The sequence below is a fragment of the Phyllobates terribilis genome, unplaced genomic scaffold, assembly GCF_046119375.1.
Source record: "Phyllobates terribilis strain yellow unplaced genomic scaffold, ASM4611937v1 Scaffold_5__5_contigs__length_657084704, whole genome shotgun sequence".
Taxonomy (NCBI): domain Eukaryota; kingdom Metazoa; phylum Chordata; class Amphibia; order Anura; family Dendrobatidae; genus Phyllobates; species Phyllobates terribilis.
Genome location: NW_027362765.1, coordinates 12,052,510 through 12,078,730, shown reverse-complemented (window position 1 = coordinate 12,078,730; position 26,221 = coordinate 12,052,510). Strand labels below are relative to the sequence as shown.

Sequence of the window (26,221 nt, the reverse complement as noted above, 5' to 3'; positions counted from 1 at the left end):
GAAACCCCACAAACACACTCAACAAATAAACATAAATCCATCCATGTAAGCTGGAGGGAGGAAGGCACCAGTCCATCCTGTAGCCGTGTACGAGGCAAGCAAACAACCTAAAATAAGAAAGGTAAACATTTCTGGGGGCTTGCAGTAGTAGGATGTAGTACAGGATAAGTGTGTCCACTGGGCCGTGGGTTAGATAATATAGGATATGACCCCAACAGTCAATCGGGTAGTTACTGATGGCATAAATCTTAAGTTATTCAAGTTCAATGTTGCTGACTTTGACGGATCCTCTGCTCATTTAGGTCAATCGAGTAGAGTGCATCTTTCGGATGTTCAAAGTAAAAGGTCACTCACAGAGTCGCCACCCTAAGTTTCACAGGGTAAAGCATGGAGTATGGTGTTTGCAAACTACACGATCGGCGTTTTACAGCTAGAAACTGCGCCCTGCGTTTTGAAACTTCAATGGAGTAATCCGGAGAAAATGAAATTCTTTTGCCATTGATGGAAATGCCTGCTTTATCACGGGAAGCTTTAAGGATGGTGTCCCTTTCTTTATAATGCAGCAGCTTCATTAAAACTGGACGTGGAGAGGCCCTTGGTGGCAGTGGCCAGGATGGCACTCTATGCGCCCTCTCAACAGCAAAGAGACAGGCGGTCAGTCCCAAACAGAGAGTCCAGCGATTTCTCAAAATACTCAGTAGGGTTATTGCCCTTAGTTTTTTCAGGGACACCGACCACTCTTATGTTAGTTTGCCTGAGTCTGTTCTCTAAAACATCTGTCTTAGATAATAAGCCCAAAATCTGTTGATCATGTCTATGAGTGTACCGGATAATTTGAGGTTGTTTATCCTCCAGATCACCAATTCTGCTGCTGTGGTGCGGTCATTAACCTTTTGTAGCCTTTGCCTCATATAGGTAGATTCCTCTTTGATCTCCCCCATCTGGCTGCTGAGTGAAGATAGCGCAGATCCATACTGTGTTACAGCCATAAATATATCTTTTATCATAGGCTCAGTTGCGCTAATCTGTGTCCTGATGGAGAGTAGTGAGTTCTGACTGAGGCTGCAGGGCGCAGGAACTTTCAGAGTCATTTTCAGCAGTATTATAAAATTCCTCTGAGCGCGCAGAGAAGCGGTTAGATTCCTCAGTAATTTGTATATGTGCCTCATTGCCGGTCTAGGCTTCCGAGCCTGGAACTCGAGCAAAGCCAGCCTAAGTGCTGCGCCTGCAGCCACCGACTTTTCCACTCTTGTACCTGCTGAAGAAGCGCCAGCACCATCTTGGATGACTCCATCCGCTACTTATCCCCGGAGTTCTTCTGCCGCACATCCGCTCACATGTCCGGCCAGGCTATGCTTCTGAGCCACAGGGAAATTAAACCTCTTTTGGATGCAAGTCATAGACTTTTAAGGGAAAATTGAAGGGGAAATAGACAATCTTGTGATTAAAAAAAAATACAACTTCTATTTTATATGTATGGGAAGCCATGAAGGCCGACCTTAGAGGAATATTTCCAAAATAAATCTCAGCAGCTAAATCCCATACTAAGCAGCAGGATCAATTGGTGTTTCAGGAGTTGGGAGATGCAGAGAGTGTGATGATTACAGATCCAACGCCGGCTGCGCGAAACAGGCTGAAAGCAGCTCCGGACCTGCTGAATCAGGTAACATTGCAGATGCAGGAAGGAAGAAGCGGTTTCTAAAGCTTCCGGTCCTTTCCTTAGACTCTCAGAATTTATTAGATGAATCACTTAATATACAAGATCTAGAATGGGCACTGAGCTCAATGTCCAACGATAAAGCACTGGGAACAGATGGTCTTCCAGTGGAAGTATATAAGAGATATAAGGAAGTATTACTACCACTGCTATTCGAGGTATACAATTCATGTTTTGAGGGGATCATTGCCCATGTCCATGCAGAAAGCCATAATTATGGTATGACCTAAACAAGGCTGTTCTTTTTTACAGTAGCGACCAAAATGATTAAGGCCAACTAATAGGCCGAAACGTCTTGTATTGTTACCATCCACGATTGGTTTGATACTTTTATTTCTTAATTTCTTATGTTAATAATGAATTTTTGCATCTTCACCTCTGGAGTGTGCGATGAATCATATTTGAACTATTGCAGCCCATGCCCATTACATCTGCACCTCAGCTGTGACAGAGTGCACGCCAATCATATCCTCTCTATTATTCCATCCATAGACCATACTAAGGACTAAGGGGCACTTATTACAGGTGGAAGAATGGCCATTTCGGCAAACAGGAAAGGGTTCTTTACAGTTAGAGCAGTCATACTGTGGAACACTCTACCATAAGAGGTAGTAATGGCAAACACTACCAAATTTAAAAAAAAGGGCTGGATGACTTCCTCAGTACATATAACATTGTGGGTTATAAATGAATTAGAGACAACAATTTATAATTGGTGGAAAAAGGGTGAACTTGATGGACCTAGGTTTTTTTTCAACCCATGTAACATCCCCATGTTTCTATATGGCGACCTCCACCCCAGGACATTCAGAACTTATCTTAGAAAACTCACCAAAATGGGGATGAAAACCATAACAACATAAAAACCTTCCCTGGATCCATCTTAAACCCATCAGCCAATAAAATGAAACCCATGAATGAAATTTCCTGAACAGAAAAAACACATTTCTCAAGTTTAGCAAAAATTTTAGGAAAAATATATATCATTGTATCGTGTTAGCCAGTAGATAGAAAAATATTAAGATTTGAGAGTCCTCATTGGTTGATACCTTTTAATGGCTAACTGAAAAGATGGTAACAAATTGCAAGCTTTCAAGACTACTCAGGTATCTTCATCAGGTATACTATAACACAATCTGAATAGCCACATATTCATACACAGCAGGGCACAGGAATAATGCAATAGATAAGATGCGTGACATGAAGCAGAACTATCAGTATTGGAGAGGGAGAAGCAGTTGTGGCCGTAAATATTGGCACAGTTCATAGATAAGGAGTGTGAAAGTTTAATTGTCCTGTGATTGTGGTCTGGTCCATGATTGTGATGGTCCCAAAATGTTCTGAGGAGCACATTCCTTAGTTGATGTAGAAAGACATAAATCCATGAGATATACATACATTTATTGCTGCTCTGAGTGTGTGTCACGCCAGATGTGGGAAAGACTAAGTGAACACAGAGGGAAGAGGGAAACGGAGCCCAGACACTAGGGAAAGGGGAAAGTGGAGACCTCCTAGTCTGGTCTAGGGTCACCCTGTCTCAACTACCGTCACAATATTGGCTCCTCGCCAATCGCCGCACGCGTGCCTCACCCTGGCTTTCCCTAGCGTATGGCAAAGGCTAGGGAAGGGAGGAGATGAGCACTAGTTGATCTCACTAAACTCTATAGAAAACAAGGATAGACAAACATGGGGGAGATTGCTTAGCTTTAGACGAACTCCAGACAAATGGGCACTTGGCCTCAAGCTCCAGAGATGACGCAGTACTGCTCTTGCTAAGCCTTCACAAGTAGAAATGAATATAGCCGGCACCTCCCGCTCAGACACACCAGATATTTATACACCGAGGCCAGAAAGCTAATTAGCCAGAGGGAGGTAGCCGGTAGGTCCTAGAGACAGCCTCTCCTCTAAGAAGATGTCTGTAAGGCCAAACAGAGATCTCCTGCAACCAACTGCAGGGCGACTGTCTGTCACTTCTGATACACCCGTGACAGTACCCCCCTTGTACGAGTAGCCTATGAACACTCCGGACCGGGTATCTCAGGAAAAGAGGTGTGGAATGAGCGAACCAATCTCATCTATGACCACCGAAGTAAATGTTTTGGCATTTAGAAGTGCAGGCAATGCAACAAAGTGAATCATTATGCTAAACCTATCTACCACCACCAAAAACACCATTTTGCCTGCAGAAACTGGTAGGTCAGTAATAAAATCCATGGACAAATGTGTCCATGGCCTACTAGGATAGGTAGCGGAAGAAGAGTACTAGACGGACGGGTATGCGAAACCTTGGAACACGCACAAATACTACAAGTATTTAAGTGTTTAATCACATCCCGATTCAACCCAGGCCACCAAAAACGAAGAGTGAGGAGGTCCACGGTTGCCTTACCACCTGGATGCCCAGCAAGCAAAGAGTTATGATGTTCCTTAATTACTTTGCGGCGCAGATCAGATGGTACAAATAACTTCTCTGAAGGGCAGGAGGCAGCCGCGTCCCCCTTTGCCTCCAACACCTCACCCTCCAGTTCAGGATAAAGTGCCGAAATAACTACCCCTTTCGGTAATATCAGGGCAGGATTCTCATGGTTACCACCACCAGGGAAGCTCCTAGACAAAGCATCAGCCTTGACATTTTTGACGAAAAGTGACAACAAAATTGAACCTAGTAAAAAACAGGGACCAACCAATGTCGCCATTCCTCGAATGCTAATTTTATTGTCTAAAGTTCCCTATTACCCACGTCGTAACTTTTCTCAGCCAAAGATAATTTTTTAGAAAAGAAGGCGCATTGACACCATTTACCAAGGGACAAACCCTGAGACAACACAGCTCCAACCCTGACATCTGAAGCATCAACCTCCACACAGCTCCCACAACCTGGCTGAACAAATCAGGAATCAGAGGAAGATGGTATGGATCACGGATGGTAATTTGATTTAATTCCTGAAAATTTAAACAGGGACGTAGACCGCCATCTTTTTTCTTCACAAAGAACCCTGCCACCACGGGCGAAGATGAGGGTCTGATAAGTCCCTTCTCCAGACTTTCCGTAATGAATTCCTTCATGGCTTGTCTCTCAGGGCCAGAAAGATTATAGAGACTGGACTTCGGTAGTTTAGCTCCCGGGGTCAGGTTAATAGGACAGTCATAAGCAAGATGAGGAGGCAAATCCTGAAACTCAGAAAAAAAGTCCTCAAAACCAGACAGAAAAGCAGGTTATATTTCCGTAGAGACAGTAGCAAGGGAAATATCTAAACAGTTCTCATGGCAGTAATCTCCCCATTCAATAATCTCTCTGGCTTGCCAATCCACCAACGGGTTATATTTAACAAGTCAAGGGATACCCAAGAGAAATCGGTGTGGGAAGATTGTCCAGGACATAGCACGGGATTAATTCACAATGAACTGACCCCACCCTCAGTTTTACATTATGTACAATCTGAGTAAATGCTTTCTGTGCAAGTGGCACCGAGTCAATTGTGGAAATGGAATAGGTTTATCTAAAGTACAGCAAGCAAGACCATGAGTTTTCTCAAACTCAGCATCCACCATGCTGACTCTGGCTCCACTGTCAACAAACACAGAAATTTTCTCGGCTTTGCTCTCTAGCACCACCTCTGCTGTCAGGACAAAGCGGGAACTGCAGTTTGACCATAAATGCACCCTTTGTTTATCCAACTCCAGACTACCAAGAGTTAATCGAGTCTCCTTTTGTTTAGGAATTGAAGGACAGGTCCCGACAAAATGTCTCTTTATCCCACACAAAAAAAAACATACGCCTTTTTGCTTGCGAATCTGTGGGGAGATGTATGATGCAGAGACACCCCCTAACTTCATGGGTTCCTCCACTTCCCCCAGTACTGGATCACCCCCAGACCGATCCCCAAGGAGGTACACAACCCCAACAAGACCCCAGAGAAGGTGGTCTCACCCGTCTATCCCGAAGGCATCTTTCAAGAAGTATAGACAAAGACATGGCAGCCTCCAAGGACTGAGGAGTTTCATATACTGCCAAGGCATCTTTCAACCTTTCAGTAAGCCCCTCACAAAACTGACTTTTAAGGGCTGAGTCATTCCATTTGGAATCCATTGCTCATCTAAGGAATTCTGAACTGTACGTCTCCACTGACTGATTCCCCTGCTGAATGCGACATTGCCTAGACTCAGTGTCATCATAGATAAGGGCCAGAGCCCCGAAAAAACCCTCCACAGACAGGAGACAAACAAAGTCCTGCGAAAAAGAAAACGCTCAGGAATGAGGATCGCCCAGCAGTAGAGAGATCACAATTCCAACCTGTTGTTCCTCATTTCCGGAGGAATAGGGACGAAGTTTAAAATACAGTTTTCAGGCCTCCTTGAATACAAAAAACTTGTCCCTACCTCCAGAAAACCTGTTAGGGAGGGCAACCTTGGGTTCAGGCTGGACAAGCCTACCTGCAGAGACCCCCACATTGGCAACTTGTAACCGCTGATGCTGCTGCTGTACCTCACCGCGGAGGTCATTCACTTCCAGAGACAGCCTGAGTAGCCGCTCTGCAACTGACCCCATACCAAGGGAGAAAAGAAAAAAAAAAAAGTGCACATTCAAAAACACAGAAAAAAACAAAAAAGCAAAATATCAGTTTTCGGTCTTTTTTTTTTTCTTTGCAAAACGTGCTCGGCCATCTATAATGTCACACCAGGTGTGGGAAAGACTAAGTGAACACAGAGGGAAGAGGGAAAGGGAGCCCAGAAACTAGGGAAAGGGGGAAGTGGAGACCTCCTAGTCTGGTCTAGTGTCAACCTGTCTCAACTACCGTCCCTATATTGGCTCCTTGCCAATCGCCGCACGCGTGCCTCACCCTGGCTTTCCCTGGCGTATGGCTAAGGATAGGGAAGGGAGGAGATGAACACTAGTCGATCTCACTAAACTCTATAGACAACAGGGGTAGACAAACAGGGGGAGATTTCTTAGCTTTAGACCAGTGTTTCCCAAACTCCAGTCCTCATGGCCCCCACAGGTCACGTTTTCAGGATTTCCTTAGTGTTACACAGGTGATGGAAGCATCATCAAGGCATCAGGAATTCTCTCATCTATGCAACACTATGGAAATCCTGAAAACTTGTGGGGGTAGTGAAGACTGGAGTTTGGGAAACACTGCTTTAGACGAACTCCAGATAAATGCGCACTAGGCCTCAAGCTCCAGAGAGGACGCAGTACTGCTCTTGCTAAGCCTTCACAAGTAGAAATGGATATAGCTGGCACCTCCCTCTTAGACACACCAGTTATTTATACACCCAGGCCAGAGAGCTAATTAGTCAGAGGGAGGTAGGCGCTGGGGTCTTAGAGACAGCCTCTCCTCTAAGAAGAGGTCTGTAATGCCAAACAGAGATCTCCTGCAACCAACTGCAGGGCGACTATCTGTCACCTCTGATACACCCGTGACAGTGTGTCAAAGATTGTCATAAGATTGCACTCCCAAATTTTTTTTCTCTCTCTGAGATTTGAAGTTACATTTGAATACAAATAATTTCATGTCCACGATGCTGTGATCAGGGATAAAAAATGTTTGGCCACAGGTAGATCTATTCTTTTTTCTTTTATTGGGTGGCGATGAGAATTCATCCTTGTTCTAAGTTTTTGCCCCGTCTTCCCTACACACAAACACCCAGTTGAACATTTGGTACATATAATTAAGTACACTATATTAGATGTAATGCAGCTGAAAGTACCTGGGATCTTGTGGTCCTGATGCGGGTTGGGAATCTTTATCTTGTCAGTGGTCATTATAAATAGACATGTTTTACATTTTTTCTGGCTGCAGGGAAAAGTTCCTGTAGCTGTTGGAGAGGACTGCCTAAATTACAGAAGTGGGGGGGGGGTCTGGAAATATAGATTGTAATCGGGCATCTTTTTGTAATAATGGTTGTAATTTCCATGAAGCTCCCATTAGCACCTCCAGATTTGGATTTTAGGTGACTACGAGAGGCACCCGGTTGCTTTCTTGTTTAGTTTTGAAATGTAGATGATTCGTTGATATTCTGGTGGCTCTTGCAATCTGGTTTTCAATTGTTGTTTGGTGGTAGCCCTGGTTCAAAAAGGTGTTTCTGAGGCCACCAAGGTGTTTGCCTCTGTCCATAGGGTTGGAACATATCCAACATTATCGGATGGCCTGGCTGTAGCCAATAGAGGTTATGTGTTTTGTATGGAAACTGACCCATTTAGGGGATGTTGGATGGTCAATTGGCTTCTGGTACATGGACGTCTCTATTTCATTGTTCTGTAACTTAATGATGGTGTCCAAAAAGTTAATTTCAGTACAGAAGTAGTTGAGTGTTAAGTTGATGGTGGGATGAAATTGATTAAAGTGTTCAAGCAACTTCTTTAGATGTTGCTCAGAATATGTCCAGATGATTAAACTATCGTCAATGTAACGGTAGTAGGCCAGAGGCCTGATGTGACATGAGGACAAGAAGTCACATTCAAGCTTGGTCATGAAAATTTGAATACTGTTAAGCCATTATACTTCCTATTTCTGTACCAGTCTCCTGTAGATATATGTGGTTATCAAATTCAAAGTAATTGTGGGTGAGGATGAATTTTGTAAGTTTCACAAAAAGGTGAAACTATCCTTTCCGTCTGTTTGCTTTCCCTTCCAGCAGCTTTTCCTTCTTCCACAGTTAGATTTCTGGGAGGTCATACTTGTTCCTTTTATTTTTGATTCTCCTTAGCTTGACTTCTTTGCCCTATATGAATGTGTTTTAGTTTCTCACCCACAGTTTTTGTATCTTACTTCACACTTTGCTTTCCACTTGTTGACAGTGTGTTGCGGCCTCCCCTCTGGTTCCTCAGGAGGTACAAGAAAACCCTCAATGGCCTACTACGAAGTTAGATCTGAGGTGGTGTTTTAAGTTGTGCAGCTAGGGTCTTTTTAGTCTATACAGAGACCAGTTGGGTGTAGTTGGGACATTTTCCCGTGTGGGTTCTCCGGTGGCTATAAAGATGGGCTTTCTGGTTAAAACATTTTCCACCTTGTGAACATGAAAAAGGCTTCTTTCCTGTGTGAGTTCTCTGATGTTTGACAAGATTTGATTTCTTTGCAAAACATTTCCCACATTCTGAACATGAAAATGGCTTCTCCCCTGAGTGAGTTCTCTGATGTGCAATAAGATTTGATTTATTTCCAAAACATTTCCCACATTCTGAACATGAAAAAGGCTTATCCCTTATGCGAGTTCTCTGATGTTTGATAAGATGTGATTTACTTGCAAAACATTTCCCACATTCTGAACATGAAAAAGGTTTCTCCCCTGTGTGACTTCTCTGGTGATTAACAAGATCTGATTTCTGGTTAAAACATTTCCCCTGCTTGAAACAAAAAAATCTATTCTCTGCTGTGTACATTTTTTGAGGTTTAAGAAAAGACTTTTTGAGAAGACTATTTCCATATTCTGAATGTGAAAATGGCTTCTTAGCTTTAGGAGCAGTTTGTTTTTTAATGCCTCTTTTGTGACTTTGATTTTCCTTAGTAGTCGGTAATGAATCAGAAGACAGGACCTGTTTTAAAGAATCAGATGACAGATCTTTGCTGTGAAGGGATGATGGTAAATCTGGAGTAATGGCATTCACTTCAATTGTATCCTGCGGGATCTCAAGATCATCATATTTAAAAATTGAAGATGTCAGCTGTCCCTCTGATCTCCTGGTACAGTCATCTGCAAAGAATAAAACAAATTATTTTTGAATAAAATATCTTTGAATTTTATATTTTTGAACATTTCTACTTAAAGTGTCTGTAGAAATGGCAAGTTATGTAAAAACATTGAATGATTTACCAAGACAATGACAGTTCACAGCCTAATATAAAACCTCATAGGATGAACCAGTAAAGTGTGGTGTTCAACTGTTTGTTCATTCTGAATCCCAAATATGGAATCAAAAGCCACCAAACAATGTTATGTAGGTGAAAATAATACCAATAAAAACTTCACCTCATCTTAAAATAAACAAGTCCCCACTCAGGTCCATCATCTGTCTGTGGAAAAACAGAAGTTTCCACATTATTAGGGTTTCAAAGGCTCTTGAAAAGCAACATGGCTTCCATAAACCAATCCAACAATATCCGCTCTCCCAAAGTCAAATCTCCCGCTCACTTTTGAGCCTTGCAGTGTGCCCAAACCACATAGCATCCATGTATTTGGCATTACTATAGTGAGAAGAACCCACTTCATTTATGGTGTGTGTCCCCTGGAGCACAATCTGGGCACTATGTGTTGGGCAATAAAATAGTATATTTGCAATTTTCACGCTCCAACATCCACTGCGTGCTAATTTCCGTAAAGTGGCTGTGCAGTCAAAATAGTCACTACTCCTATAGATTAATCCACTGAGGGTTATAATATTCAAAATGGAGTCACTTTATGAGAATTTCTACTGCTCTGGTTTTCTGCCATTTTGTCATATTAGGGCTTCTGCAAATGGTGTGACCCATCTCCTCTGAGATCCGCTGCTGTGACGTCTGCTTCTTTCACCATACCTGTCCTCATTCATTCTGCAGAGAATCTGACTTTATGGTGTATGTAATCAAATGCCCATGTTGTCTACTATTCGTAGGGGAAACTACTCAACACATCAGGGACCATATTGCAAGCCATAAATCCACGATTCATTGCGGCAAAACCTTGTTACCACTATCCCATCATTTCTCCAGCGCCAGGCATGCAGTATCACAACTCAGGTTCCAGTTGATCGAACAAGTACCCAGACGAGGTGGTAACCATATTAAACTCCTTAAACAACGCAGTGGTGCTGGATACACACCCAAAAGACACTGACAGAGGGTCTCAACCATGAAATAGATTGGCTAACTTGATTATCTTTTTTTCAGACACACTAGATCAGCTCTACAACCTCTCCTATTCCTCCTCTCCAGGTGAGTTCTAGAAACCCCCTTCCCCTCTCCCCTGGCTTCCCCCTCCAATCTCCGTCTCCACCCCTTCCCCTCCAATCTCCGTCTCCACCCCTTCCCCTCTCCCCTTCTCCTCACCCTCTTACACACAGCTCCCATATATCATTCTAGCAAACATAATTACATACAAGGGGCATGGCCTCACGCTATTTAGTTTCATACAGGACTCCATACATTCCTTACACTCCCCCCTCCATTATTCCTTTCATCCACGGCACCAATCGATCAAACCAGCACAATTTTATTCCCCCACCCAGATCAACCTCACTTTTGCCCCTCATCGATACACCATGATGACAACATAACAGAACTGAGTATGTATAATAATTCATTAGCGCAGGAATAAGGCTGGAGATATACTAATGAAATACTAAAAAATTTGTATTTTATCGGTTTAAAATGGATTACACCATGAACGTGCCATAATAAGCACTTTTCTCTCCAAGTCATCCCTGGACTGTTTCCTGAGGTAATTGATTTAATTAAAAGTTACAATTCCTAATAAAATTATATGTTCTTTATTCTAACCCAGAGGTCCCCAACCGCCGGTCCGCGGACCAGGACCGGGCCGTTGGGGTTTTTCAGCCGGTCCGCGGGGAGAGGGGGCCCCTCCAGCCTCCAGCAGGGCCGCCATCAGGGCATGACTGCCCTGACTCCAGTATGGGGCCCGGCCGGTAGGAGCATGCTAAGCGCCGGGTCCGGGACATCTTAGCGCTGCGCTGCTGCGGCAGCACCTTCATGATTCCCCTGACTTCCGGTCATGTGACGGCGCCGTCACATGGCCGGAAGTCAGGAGAACCTGGTGTCAGCGATTTGGACGAGCGCCAGGATTCTGCAGGGATCGCATGGGGGTAAGTATAACAAGTTTTATTTTTTTTTAAATACAATTAACTAGGAGTGGGGGGAATGGGAGATGCACATGGGGGGAGGGGAGAGATGAGAGATGCACATGGGGGAGGGGAGAGATGAGAGATCCACATGGGTGGGAGGGGAGAGATGAGAGATGCACATGGGGGAGGGGAGAGATGAGAGATCCACATGGGGGGGAGGGGAGAGATGAGAGATCCACATGGGTGGGAGGGGAGAGATGAGAGATGCACATGGGGGAGGGGAGAGATGAGAGATCCACATGGGGGGAGGGGAGAGATGAGAGATCCACATGGGGGGAGGGGAGAGATGAGAGATGCACATGGGAGGGAGGGGAGAGATGAGAGATGCACGGGGGGGTGAGAGATGCACGGGGGGATGAGAGATGCACGGGGGGATGAGAGATGCACGGGGGGTGGATGAGAGATGCACGGGGGGTGGATGAGAGATGCACGGGGGGGTGAGAGATGCACGGGGGGTGGATGAGAGATGCACGGGGGGGTGAGAGATGCACGGGGGGGATGAGAGATGCACGGAGGGGATGAGAGATGCACGGAGGGGATGAGAGATGCACGGGGGGTGGATGAGAGATGCACGGAGGGGGATGAGAGATGCACGGAGGGGGATGAGAGATGCACGGGGGTGAGCTGCACATGGGGGGGTGAGAGATGCACATGGGGGGGTTATGTTTACATAACTTTGTTGCCTTATGAAGGGCGGGGGGGGCCCCCAAAAATTTCTTGCACAGGGGCCCACTACAGTCTGTGTCCGCCCCTGGGATGAAGTAAATGCAGCTGAACAGCAGCTGTCAGGACAGCTGCCCTGTCCTGCTGCAGGGCGTGATGGGGCCTCAGTGATGCGGCTCCTGGCACAGCACATTATGTGGGGCTCCTGGCATAGCTCCTGGCGGGGACCTGGTCTACACTATATGATAAGTATGCACTAAACTCCAAATCCCTCCATTACCCCGCCCCCATATGACCAAAGCCCCGCCCACCCCACCTCCTCCTTGCTGGGCCATGGAAAAATGATCTTGCTTCAAGCCGGTCCCTGGTGCAAAAAAGGTTGGGGACCACTGTTCTAACCCATTTTACCTTACCTATATTGTTTCTTTGATTCTAAAAGTCACCGGACCAAAAAGACCACTTGTACAATAGTAACTCGCTTCCTAAAAAGCTATCTACCAACATCCTCTTTTTCTTCCCGGTAGGTGTGGTACCACCAAACCCTTACCTGTAGACATAATTTTGGAATTAACTAATTTTCAATATTTTAGCTTTCTCTACCACCGAGAAAATACACCAACACAGAGGACCACTAACCATCCTTCCTTCCTCACCAGCAGGTAAGATCGGTTACTCCTCAATCAGACCTGCTATCTTCACACCACATTCTAAACCATTTGTCTTCTAACTAGGAAAGAAACTACTAAACCTCAACCGGACAAATTATCTGAAATACAGGAGGAAAATTACTATCCCACCATACTTCCCTCCTTTTTTTGACCGTATCTCCGACAGGCTATATTTTATCCTATTTATACTCCTGATTTTACTTTTGTAATGTATTTTAAACCAATACTAATACATTTGTATATTTTATCTCATTAGTATATCTCCAGTCTTATTCCAGCGCTAGTGAATTATTATACATACTTTGTACATTCATTTTCCCCGACAGTGTGAGGATACTGTCCCACTTGCTGCAGGAATAATAGGCCTACCTGCCAGCGCTACTCCTCTCTAAAAAAAATTACCATAACAGAACTATCGCATATAGCCTAACGCGCATGCGCAGGCTTCACCAGACGCCATGGATGTGCTACACATGTGACACGGCCATACGGGAGGACAGGCCTGCCCCAACAGACCCACTCTCCCTGCCACATCACCTGCCTGCGACGCAACGTCCAGGGGGGGTTGAGTTTGAGCGCATGCACTTACGGTCTGGCGGTAATCACGGAAACATACATAAACCCTCCAACCACAACTAGAGACAGATGCACAAGATGAAGGTGCGGAGCGCCCGTTCACAGCTCCATTAAAGGTACCCACCCAGCACATTTTGAGCAGTCAGGCAAGCCACCTGGCCACATGCCTCTATACTGATCTGTTTGGGGACCTGTACTCCCTATATGTCTCTGCCCTGTTACTTAATAAGCTTTATTACTTATCTGAGTGGGGACCTATATTCCTCATATGTCTCTGCCCCATACCTAACATAACTTTATACTCATCTATTTGGTGACCCATTTTCCTTATGTCTCTGCCCTATACCTAACTTCTTTACCACCTTTGCTCTATCATTCTTCTCCTTGGCCCTCCTCTGGCTCCTCCAGCTCCTTTGCTCCTCCACTTAATCATTAATCTTTTTGCTTCCATTGTCCCATCTTTTTACCAATGACTTACCATGAGGCCAGAATATCAGCAATACTTACCTGCAGGACGGATGTCCTAGAAGCCGCTGAAGATTGTGCGACAATTACAAGTACATTCATGATGAGCATATGAAAGGCTCATGTATATAATTTCAGTAAATATGTACAGTACAGACCAAAAGTTTGGACACACCTTCTCATTTAAAGATTTTTCTGTATTTTCATGACTTTGAAAATTGTACATTCACACTGAAGGCATCAAAACTATGAATTAACACATGTGGAATTATATACTTAACAAAAAAGTGTGAAACAACTGAAAATATGTCTTATACTCTAGGTTCTTCAAAGTAGCCACCTTTAGCTTTGAGGACTGCTTTGCACACTCTTGGCATTCTCTTGATGAGCTTCAAGAGGTAGTCACCGGAAATGGTTTTCATTTCACAGGTGTGCCCTGTCAGGTTTAATAAGTGGGATTTCTTGCCTTATAAATGGGGTTGGGACCATCAGTTGTGTTGTGCAGAAGTCAGGTGGATACACAGAATTTGTATTATGGCAAGAAAAAAGCAGCTAAGTAAAGAAAAACGAGTGGCCATCATTACTTTAAGAAATGAAGGTCAGTCAGTGCGAAAAATTGGGAAAACTTTGAATGTGTCCCCAAGTGCAGTTGCAAAAACCATCAAGCGCTACAAAGAAACTGGCTCACATGAGGACCGCCTCAGGAAAGGAAGACCAAGAGTCACCTCTGCTTCTAAGGATAAGATTATCCGAGTCACCAGCCTCAGAAATCGCAGGTTAACAGCAGCTCAGATTAGAGACCAGGTCAATGCCACACAGAGTTCTAGCAGCAGACACATCTCTTCAACAACTGTTAAGAGGAGACTTTGTGCAGCAGGCCTTCATGGTAAAATAGCTGCTAGGAAAACATTGCTAAGGACAGGCAACAAGCAGAAGAGACTTGTGTGAGCTAAAGAACACAAGGAATGGACATTAGACCAGTGGAAATCTGTGCTTTGGTCTGATGAGTCCAAATTTGAGATCTTTGGTTCCAACCACCGTGTCTTTGTGCGACGCAGAAAAGGTGAACGGATGGACTCTACATGCCTGGTTCCCACCATGAAGCATGGAGGAGGAGGTGTGATGGTGTGGGGGTGCTTTGCTGGTGACACTGTTGGGGATTTATTCAAAATTGAAGGCATACTGAACCAGCATGGCTACCACAGCATCTTGCAGCGGCATGCTATTCCATCCGGTTTGCGTTTAGTTGGACCATCATTTATTTTTCAACAGGGCAATGACCCCAAACACACCTCCAGGCTGTGTAAGGGCTATTTGACCAAGAAGGAGAGTGATGGGGTGCTACGCCAGATGACCTGGCCTCCACAGTCACAAGACCTGAACCCAATCGAGATGGTTTGGGGTGAGCTGGACCGCAGAGTGAAGGCAAAAGGGCCAACAAGTGCTAAGCATCTCTGGGAACTCCTTCAAGATTGTTGGAAGACCATTTCCGGTGACTACCTCTTGAAGCTCATCAAGAGAATGCCAAGAGTGAGCAAAGCAGTCATCAAAGCAAAAGGTGACTACTTTGAAGAACCTAGAATATAAGACATATTTTCAGTTGTTTCACACTGTAGCGCTGGCGTCCCTGCCCTCTGCTAGGCAGGGACGCTGCTCCCCTCACCGCTCTGCTGTCAGCGCGCGCTCCGTCCCGGCGTCCTCTCCCCGCTCTGCTGTCAGCGCGCGCTCCGTCCCGGCGTCCTCCTCCTGCTCTGCTGTCAGCGCGCGCTCCGTCCCGGCATCCTCCTCCTGCTCTGCTCTCAGCGCGCGCTCCTTCCCGGCCCCTGTGCTTAGGGCGCGCGCGCGCGCGCTCCCCTCCTCTTAAAGGGGCCGCGCGCGCCACCCTAAAGAGTCCCCGGCCAATGGCCGGAGGACTTCATCATATATAAGGCACCTCCTCCAAAATGGAGGTGCCCGAGCAATGTTGTTTGCACCTGTGTCTCACCTGTGCTTCAGCCCTCAGGTCCCGTTGCCAGTTACCTGCCAGTTACCTGCCAGTTTCCTGCCAGTTTCCTGCTAGTTACCTGCCAGTTACCTGCCTGATTCCTGCCTGAATACTTGTTACCTGTCTGCCAGTCTGAGGTCCGACGGTCTGCCTTACTACTCCTGTCAGTCTGTCTAAAGGACCAGCCTGCCCGCTCACCTGGGAGCGCATATCAGCTACCTGCCTGCTTGCCTGAGGTCCGACGGTCTGCCTTACTACTCCGGTCAGTCTGTCTATGGACCAGCTTGCCCGCTCACCTGGTAGCGCTTCTCCGTTATCTGCCTGCTTGCCAGCCCGGAGGCTCCGTTGTCACGTGCTGTGACCACCAGCTATCTCAGAGACTCTTGCCCGCTCACCTGGGAGCGCATCTCCGTTACCTGCCTGCTTGCCAGCCCGGAGGTCCCGTTGTCACGTGCGGTGACCACCAGCTATTCCAGAGACTCTTTCCCGCTCACCTGGGAGCGCTTCTCCGTTACCTACCTGCCTGCCAGCCTGGAGGTTCCGCCGTCACGTGCCGTGACCACCTGCTATTCCAGAGACTCTCGCTTGCTCACCTGGGAGCACACATCTACCATCTGCCTGCTAGTCTACCCGGAGGCTCTGCCATCACAGGTCGTACCTACCCCTTACCCAGAGACTGCCCTGATCACTTGCCGTAACTCCCTGTCCGTTCACCCAGAGACTGCCACCCGCTCCCTTACAAGGGCCGCCCCCCTTGTATAGTAGCTCAGAGGTTCCGCCTCCCGGACCCGTTACAGTTTGCTCGGGCCATGGAACCCGGTGGCACCCAAGCTCCCTCGCTCACGGACCTGTGTCATGAACTGTCCCGTCAAAGGTCCCAACAGGAGTCCATCCTGGGTCACCTGCGGAATGTCAATACTCGCCTGGATACTCTGACAACACCACCTGCAACTACGGCCAGTACCATGGTATCCTTTTCCGGACCCCGGCTCTCTGCACCTCCTCGCTTCGGAGGCGACTCCGTCCTGGCTCGGGGCTTCATAAATCAGTGCACCCTGCATTTTGAACTATTGTCCCACCAGTTTAACTCCGACCGAGCCAAAATTGCATTCATCATGTCCCATCTCACCGGGGAGGCTCTGGCCTGGCTAAATCCTCTATGGGAGAGAGGAGACCCCCTGGTGTCCGACTTGCCTGCCTTTCTCACGGCTTTCCGGAAAGCCTTCGACGAACCCGGACGGAGGACCTCATCCGCATCATCTCTGCTACGCCTCCGTCAGGGAAGCCTCACCGTGGGTCAATATGCCATACGGTTCCGTACCCTTGCCTCGGAGCTGGCCTGGGATAACGAAGCTCTGGTATCCGTCTTCTGGGAGGGTCTGTCCGGCCGTATTAAAGATGAACTTGCTGGTCGGGACATTCCTACCTGTAGCGCTGGCGTCCCTGCCCTCTGCTAGGCAGGGACGCTGCTCCCCTCACCGCTCTGTTCCGTGCCCGGCGTCCTCTCCCCGCTCTGCTGTCAGCGCGCGCTTCTTCCCGGCGTCCTCCTCCCGCTCTGCTCTCAGCGCGCGCTCCTTCCCGGCCCCTGTGCTTAGGGCGCGCGCGCGCTCCCCTCCTCTTAAAGGGGCCGCGCGCGCCGTCCTAAGGAGTCCCCGGCCAATGGCCGGAGGACTTCATCATATATAAGGCACCTCCTCCAAAATGGAGGTGCCCGAGCAATGTTGTTTGCACCTGTGTCTCACCTGTGCTTCAGCCCTCAGGTCCCGTTGCCAGTTACCTGCCAGTTTCCTGCCAGTTTCCTGCTAGTTACCTGCCTGATTCCTGCCTGAATACTTGTTCCTGCCTGCCTGCCTGAGGTCCGACGGTCTGCCTTACAACTCCGGTCAGTCTGTCTATGGACCAGCTTGCCCGCTCACCTGGGAGCGCTTCTCCGCTACCTGCCTGCTTGCCAGCCTGGAGGCTCCGTTGTCACGTGCTGTGACCACCAGCTATCTCAGAGACTCTTGCCCGCTCACCTGGGAGCGCTTCTCCGTTACCTACTTGCCTGCCAGCCCGGAGGTTCCGCCGTCACGTGCCGTGACCACCTGCTATTCCAGAGACTCTCGCTTGCTCACCTGGGAGCACACGTCTACCATCTGCCTGCTAGCCTACCCGGAGGTTCTGCCATCACAGGTCGTACCTACCCCTTACCCAGAGACTGCCCTGATCACTTGCCGTAACTCCCTGTCCGTTCACCCGGAGACTGCCACCCGCTCCCTTACAAGGGCCGCCCCCTTGTATAGTAGCTCAGAGGTTCCGCCTCCCGGACCCGTTACAGTTTGCTCGGGCCATGGAACCCGGTGGCACCCAAGCTCCCTCGCTCTCGGACCTCTGTCTTGAACTGTCCCGTCAGAGGTCCCAACAGGAGGCCATCCTGGGTCACCTGCGGAATGTTAATACTCGCCTGAACACTCTGTCTGATCCACCAACAACCTCCGCCAGTGCCATATCTTGCAAACCGGCAGCTCCGCTGCCCACTAATACTATGGTATCCTACCCCGGACACCGGCTCTCTGCACCTCCTCGCTTCGGAGGCGACCCCGTCCAGGCTCGGGGCTTCATAAATCAGTGCACCCTGCACTTTGAACTTTTGTCCCATCAGTTTAATTCCGACCGGGCCAAAATTGCCTTTATCATGTCCCATCTCACCGGGGAGGCCCTGGCCTGGCTAAATCCTCTATGGGAGAGAGGAGACCCCCTGGTGTCCAACTTGCCTGCTTTTCTCTCGGCTTTCCGGAAAGTCTTCGACGAACCCGGACGGAAGACCTCATCCGCATCCTCTCTGCTACGCCTCCGTCAGGAGGGTCTCACCGTGGGCCAATATGCCATACGGTTCCGCACCCTTGCCTCGGAGCTGGCCTGGGATAACGACGCTCTGGTATCCGTCTTCTGGGAGGGTCTGTCCGGTCGTATTAAAGATGAACTTGCTGGTCGGGACATTCCTACCTCTCTCGATGATCTAATAACCCTTGCCACCCGGATTGACCTACGGTTCCAGGAGCGTGCCAAAGAGGTCACCCGTGAGAGAAGGATTCCACGTTTAGCTCCTACTCTCCAGAAACCCGTCATTCCCTCCATCTCTCCCCAGGTACACTCTCCTGAGCCTATGCAGGTCGACCAGACCAAGATGGTCAAAACCCGTCAGGACTCACGCCGTGCCGAGGGGAGCTGCTTCTACTGTGGCAGTAAGGAGCACCGGATCCGTGCCTGCCCGGAGAGGTCGGGAAACGCCTGTGTCTAGGTTCGCTCAGAGAGGTCCACCTAGACAAGAATAAATCCTCTCCATCCCTGTTGTTGTCAGTTTCGATCATCTACGGGGAGAACCGTTATTTCGAACTAGCCCAACTTGACTCTGGAGCAGCCGGGAACCTTATTTCACAGTCCCTGGTTGAGAGATACCGCATCCCCACCAAACCTCTGGATGTACCCTTGTCTGTCGCTGCCGTGGGTGGGGGCCTCTTACCTCGCCCCATTCAACTCATCACCGAATCCATTACCCTGCAGGTGGGAATGCTGCATTCTGAAAGTATCTCCTTTCATGTTCTGCCTGGACTCTCTCACGCCCTCTTGCTAGGTCTGCCCTGGCTCCAGAGACATGCACCCGTGCTAGACTGGCAAACCGGAGAGGTCCTTCGCTGGGGACAAGACTGTCATAAAACCTGCCTGGTTCCCGTCCATCCCGTCCGTCCCTCTCCTACCCCAGCTAATCTACCTGGACTTCCGATTCCTTATTGGTCTTATGCAGATGTCTTTAATAAAAAGGAGGCAGAGACATTACCACCACATAGACCATACGACTGTCCCATCGATCTGCTACCCGGTACTACTCCTCCCCGTGGGCGTATCTATCCTTTATCCGCTGCTGAGACCCGGTCAATGTCCGAATATATTGAGGAGAATCTGGCCAGAGGATTCATCCGGAAATCTACCTCCCCGGCGGGAGCAGGCTTCTTTTTCGTCAAAAAGAAGGACGGCTCTCTCCGTCCCTGTATAGACTATAGAGGCCTAAACCTGATCACGGTGAAGAATAAGTACCCCCTTCCGCTCATTCCAGAATTATTTGATCGCCTGAGGGGGGCTAGGATCTTCACCAAACTGGATCTTCGTGGGGCGTACAACCTGGTTCGTATTCGTCAGGGGGATGAATGGAAGACGGCATTCAACACCCGGGACGGCCACTATGAATACCTGGTAATGCCCTTTGGTCTCTGTAACGCTCCTGCCGTCTTTCAAGAGTTGGTCAATGACATCTTCCGGGACCTTCTCTACTCCTGCGTAGTAGTGTACCTGGACGACATCTTGGTCTTCTCTCCGGATCTCCAGACTCACCGGAGGGACGTTCGTCAGGTCCTGCTCAGGCTAAGGCAGAACCATCTCTACGCTAAATTTGAGAAGTGCCTCTTTGAGCAGACCTCGCTTCCGTTTCTGGGCTACATTATCTCTCAGACCGGCCTACAAATGGATCCTGAGAAACTGTCTGCCATCGAGAAATGGCCCCGACCGGAGGGGTTGAAGGCCATTCAGCGATTCCTGGGCTTCGCCAACTACTACCGCCTCTTCATACCACACTTCTCTTCCCGGACGGCTCCAATTTCTGCGCTCACCCGTAAAGGTACTAATCCCAAAGAGTGGCCACCCGAAGCAGAGGAGGCCTTTCTTTCCCTTAAACAGGCCTTCTCTTCCGCCTCGGTGCTGCATCGCCCAGATGGCAACAAACAATTCTTCCTGGAGGTTGACGCCTCCTCCTCTGGAGCCGGAGCGGTACTTACTCAAAAATCATCTTCCGGGAGGATGGTAACTTGTGGCTTCTTCTCTAAACTCTTCTCCTCCTCTGAGCGCAACTATTCCATAGGAGACCGAGAGTTATTGGCCATCAAACTGGCATTGGAGGAGTGGCGTTACCTGCTCGAGGGGGCTCTTCACCCGGTAATAATTTACACTGACCACAAGAACTTGGCTTACCTCCAGCATGCCCAGAGACTTAACCCGCGCCAAGCCCGGTGGTCCTTGTTTTTTGCTCGTTTTGATTTTGTCCTTCATTTTCGCCCGGCTGACAAAAACGTCAAGGCGGACGCCTTGTCTCGGTCCTTTCTGGTGTCTGATCTCGAGGAGGATCCGAAACATATCATCGATCCCGCCAGAGTAGTGCAGGTGGCTCCCGTGAGTCTAAATCGTCTTCCTCCTGGTAAGACGTTCGTACCTGTACCTGATCGGGAGAAGATCCTACACTGGGGTCATTCGTCTAAACTAGCTGGCCACGCCGGTCAGAAAAAGACCCTCCAGCTTATTACCCGGCACTACTGGTGGCCTAACCTGCACAAGGATGTAATAGACTTTGTTTCTGCCTGTGTGTCCTGCGCCCGCAACAAGGTTCCGAGACACCTGTCGGCCGGCCGCCTTCTTCCTCTGCCAGCACCTGCTGCCCCCTGGCAGCATATAGCGATGGACTTCGTAACTGATCTGCCCGTCTCTGCCGGTTGTACGGTCATTTGGGTGGTCGCTGACCGCTTTTCCAAGATGGCTCACTTCATTCCCCTGCCAGGTCTTCCGTCTGCACCCGAGCTGGCTAGAGTCTTTATCCGCCACATCTTCCGTCTTCATGGCCTGCCCCGTCACATCGTGTCGGATCGAGGAGTACAGTTCACTTCTCGTTTCTGGAGAGCCACTTGTAAATTGCTAGACGTCACTCTGGACTTCTCCTCCGCTTACCACCCACAGTCTAATGGTCAAGTGGAGCGGATCAATCAGAACCTGACCAGTTACCTCCGGCACTTCGTTAATGCTCACCATTCTGACTGGGTGGATCTCCTGCCATGGGCCGAATTCTCGTACAACAATCACGAGAGCGAGTCTTCCTCCATATGGGAGAGTACCCGGTCCGCACTCCTTCTGTCATCCGAGCGTATGAAAAGGCACGCTGACAAAGGACGTCTGGATCCTCCTCAATTCCGTCCTGGGGATAAAGTCTGGCTCTCGTCCAAATATGTCCGGCTCAAGATCCCTTCCTATAAGTTGGGGCCTCGGTTCATCGGCCCACTGGAGGTTATCAGTCAGATCAACCCGGTGGCCTATAAATTGAAACTCCCGGCCAACTTACGGATCCCTAACTCCTTCCATGTATCTCTCCTCAAACCTGTGGTACTTAACTCTTTTTCTAAGTCTACAGGTACGCCTCTTGCTCCGGTTTCTGCTGAGGACGAGTTTGAGGTAGAGAACATTCTTGCCACCAAAAGGGTAAGAGGAAAGACCTTTTTCTTGGTAGATTGGAGGGGGTTTGGTCCTGAGGAGAGAACGTGGGAGCCCCGGGAGAATATCCATGCCCCTCTCATCCTAGCTAAATTTCTGTCTGGCCTAAAAAAGGGGGGGCCTAAAGGGGGGGGTACTGTAGCGCTGGCGTCCCTGCCCTCTGCTAGGCAGGGACGCTGCTCCCCTCACCGCTCTGCTGTCAGCGCGCGCTCCGTCCCGGCGTCCTCTCCCCGCTCTGCTGTCAGCGCGCGCTCCGTCCCGGCGTCCTCCTCCTGCTCTGCTGTCAGCGCGCGCTCCGTCCCGGCATCCTCCTCCTGCTCTGCTCTCAGCGCGCGCTCCTTCCCGGCCCCTGTGCTTAGGGCGCGCGCGCGCGCGCTCCCCTCCTCTTAAAGGGGCCGCGCGCGCCGCCCTAAAGAGTCCCCGGCCAATGGCCGGAGGACTTCATCATATATAAGGCACCTCCTCCAAAATGGAGGTGCCCGAGCAATGTTGTTTGCACCTGTGTCTCACCTGTGCTTCAGCCCTCAGGTCCCGTTGCCAGTTACCTGCCAGTTACCTGCCAGTTTCCTGCCAGTTTCCTGCTAGTTACCTGCCAGTTACCTGCCTGATTCCTGCCTGAATACTTGTTACCTGTCTGCCAGTCTGAGGTCCGACGGTCTGCCTTACTACTCCTGTCAGTCTGTCTAAAGGACCAGCCTGCCCGCTCACCTGGGAGCGCATATCAGCTACCTGCCTGCTTGCCTGAGGTCCGACGGTCTGCCTTACTACTCCGGTCAGTCTGTCTATGGACCAGCTTGCCCGCTCACCTGGGAGCGCTTCTCCGTTATCTGCCTGCTTGCCAGCCCGGAGGCTCCGTTGTCACGTGCTGTGACCACCAGCTATCTCAGAGACTCTTGCCCGCTCACCTGGGAGCGCTTCTCCGTTACCTGCCTGCTTGCCAGCCCGGAGGTCCCGTTGTCACGTGCGGTGACCACCAGCTATTCCAGAGACTCTTTCCCGCTCACCTGGGAGCGCTTCTCCGTTACCTACCTGCCTGCCAGCCTGGAGGTTCCGCCGTCACGTGCCGTGACCACCTGCTATTCCAGAGACTCTCGCTTGCTCACCTGGGAGCACACATCTACCATCTGCCTGCTAGTCTACCCGGAGGCTCTGCCATCACAGGTCGTACCTACCCCTTACCCAGAGACTGCCCTGATCACTTGCCGTAACTCCCTGTCCGTTCACCCAGAGACTGCCACCCGCTCCCTTACAAGGGCCGCCCCCCTTGTATAGTAGCTCAGAGGTTCCGCCTCCCGGACCCGTTACACACACTTTTTTGTTAAGTATATAATTCCACATGTGTTAATTCATAGTTTTGATGCCTTCAGTGTGAATGTACAATTTTCAAAGTCATGAAAATACAGAAAAATCTTTAAATGAGAAGGTGTGTCCAAACTTTTGGTCTGTATTGTATATGTGTCTTCACATTTATGTATTGTTTCTCTTTTTTCACAGCGACATTATGAATAAGACTCTGGCAGGGTCGAAACGTTAAAATTGATATGTGTCACATATCCCTGCACCTTTTTAGGTCAGCGCTCATGTCTGAATCACCATATGTGAAATAAACGGTTTGCATACCAAAAGGATTGTGCGGTGAATCACTACGTACAGATATTCATTCTGCAGACGGCGATGGTGATGGAGAAGACGTCAGAACCAGAAGCTCTGGGCGGCGCAGGCTCTGTGCAGCCACTAAGATTAGGGTGCCTGGTACCTGTAGTACCATCCAGTCTGGCAGTATGGGTGTGTGTGCTGTCCAGCTGAAGTAATCTGCTCCCTGCTTCAGCCAACTGGAAAGCATCACACCCTACTAAAGCTGGAAGCATATTGCCGGAAGCTGCCAGATACAGCCTTGTTCTCCTCTGGTTCAGTCCTCTGTGCTCAGCTCTCGGCTTGTGTACTTGTTTCCTGTTGTGACCTCGGCCCGGTTACTGACTACTCTCGTGTCTTCTGATTTTGTATTTTCTCTGCCCTCCTGGTTCTGACCCGGCTATCTGACTATCTCACTCCACAGAACAGCAGGTAACACCGTGGCCCAAGCCTAGGGGTCTCTGTAACTTCAGATCCATGTAAAGGGGTTAAAGAATGTTGAGCCAACCAATCCCTGGGCTCTGGAAAACAGAGTAGATAGTGCCAAGCCTGTTCGTGGTGGCCATATTTGAGCTGCCAGGTGACCATGAACAGTGCCCCCAATACATTGGGTCTGCAAACTATTCCAGCAAGATCTACATTCAACCGTATATAGGGTATTGTGGGATCAAGAGCCACCATGGGCAGCAAGGTGGCTCTGTGGTTAGCACTGCAGCCTTAGAAAAATCCGGAACCCCCGGCGAAACGCGTGTCAGGGACGACTCCTGATAGTTTCATCAGACAGTATTATGCCATATTTGACCGCACTATAGAGTGCGGTGTTACAGTGCTGCATAAAACCAGATTTACCCCATTTTAGCTGTCAGCTCTGTTAGATCTGACAGACTGTTGACATAGTTGAAATTGTCTCTCACGCTGATCACAGTTTGGGAGAGGCCGATAGTGGCATATACTAGCCGCATCTGATATCTAAATCGGCAGAAAGAGTGTTGGATCTCCTGCACAACCAGGAGATCGTGACTTAGCTGGATCGCTTGCTTCTCCTGCTGACCATCAATTCTTGTGCAGACAGCGTGAGAGAGACTGTCAGTGGCATAGCTGAGCCGCTTGTGCTCTTAAGCTGGCTAAGTCTGTTATATTGCTGGAGTAATTTCACTGCCGACAGCACGACTGGAGATGCGAGTGGAATTATTAAGGATCCATTACACAGATTGTGTGACAGGTGCAATAGTGTGCCCTGATAACCTCTGTACCAGGGCTCATTACACTTATATCTATCAGACCTGCCACACTTTTGAAGTCACTTTATAATATGGGGAGTGTATCCAACGGGCTAGGACAATTTTTTACTATTGAATTCACACTGGCAAATTGAACCTTTATTTAATAAAATCTCTCCTGGCTGAGGATACTATCATAATTCAGCACACCCTTGATATAATCTATGGCATTCATTTTGTTAGCATAAACCCAGCCATCAATTATAAGGGACATTGGCTAGGGGCTTATTTTATTAATAATTTGATTCACCGTCTGACTCTATCAGTAATTTAGTGGATCAGGACTCCATTTATATAATCATGATCCATGATACATCCCTAATGGGATGTATGATTTACTAGGTTTTAATATTATTATTTAATAAAGAATTTCACTTTTACTCACACCCTTTTCCCTTTCCTAATTGTTTACTTCTAATATGGAGGTGTTCACCTTTGTGAGTACTGTCTGATGAGATCAGACAATACTTTGACTATAGAATTGCAGCCTTGCAGCGCTGGGGTCCTGGGTTCAAATCCCACCAATGACAACATCTACAAGGAGTTTGTATGTTCTCCCCGTGTTTGCGTGGGTTTCCTCCAGGTTGTCCGGTTTCCTCCCACACTCCAAAGACATCCTGATAGGGAATGTAGATTGTGAGCCCCAATGAGAACAGTGCCGATTATGTCTGTAAAGCGCTGTGGAATTAATGACGATATATAAGCGAGTAAAATAAATAAATAAGCTGGAAAATAATTTGTAAGGTCCATTTGTTTCTTATTATCCTTTGTGAAGAATTCAAAACTTATCACCACATAAAGTGAAAAATGGGGCCTGATTAGGAACACAAAACTGGCTGCGGAGTGTGAAGGAACCTCTGGGAAAAAATATTTTTTTTATTCTATTTTACATCCCCAACAACAACGTGTGTATAAGGGGAGAACTCCAACACTAAACCGGAGTTGGACTCATTTATGGTGGACCATTGGAGCTACTATGAGTCCTGAGCAGAACAGTAGAGAAAGTATTAGTGCCCCCATTTCAGGAGAGATTGTGCAGTAATCTGAATTCCTTAGGATGGAAAACATAATGGAATTTATGACGTGGAGTGAATCCATGAAACCAGGGCTGGA

The 26,221-nt window shown here is 48.4% G+C and overlaps 1 protein-coding gene across 2 annotated transcripts in view; it reads right to left on the bottom strand.

The window, feature by feature from the left end:
• LOC141270511 (uncharacterized) overlaps nt 1–26,221 on the bottom strand; it is an 80,156-nt gene that overhangs the window by 35,513 nt on the left and 18,422 nt on the right. The window contains exons 6-7 of one of the 2 annotated variants that reach the window (XM_073680529.1): nt 8,720–9,412; nt 6,098–6,108 (exon numbers count right to left, since the gene is read on the bottom strand). The exons of the other annotated variant lie outside the window; for it this stretch is intronic. Coding sequence (XP_073536630.1) covers nt 6,098–6,108; nt 8,720–9,412 — 704 coding nt within the window. The remainder of the gene's footprint in view (nt 1–6,097; nt 6,109–8,719; nt 9,413–26,221) is intronic. 2 annotated transcript variants of the gene reach the window in all.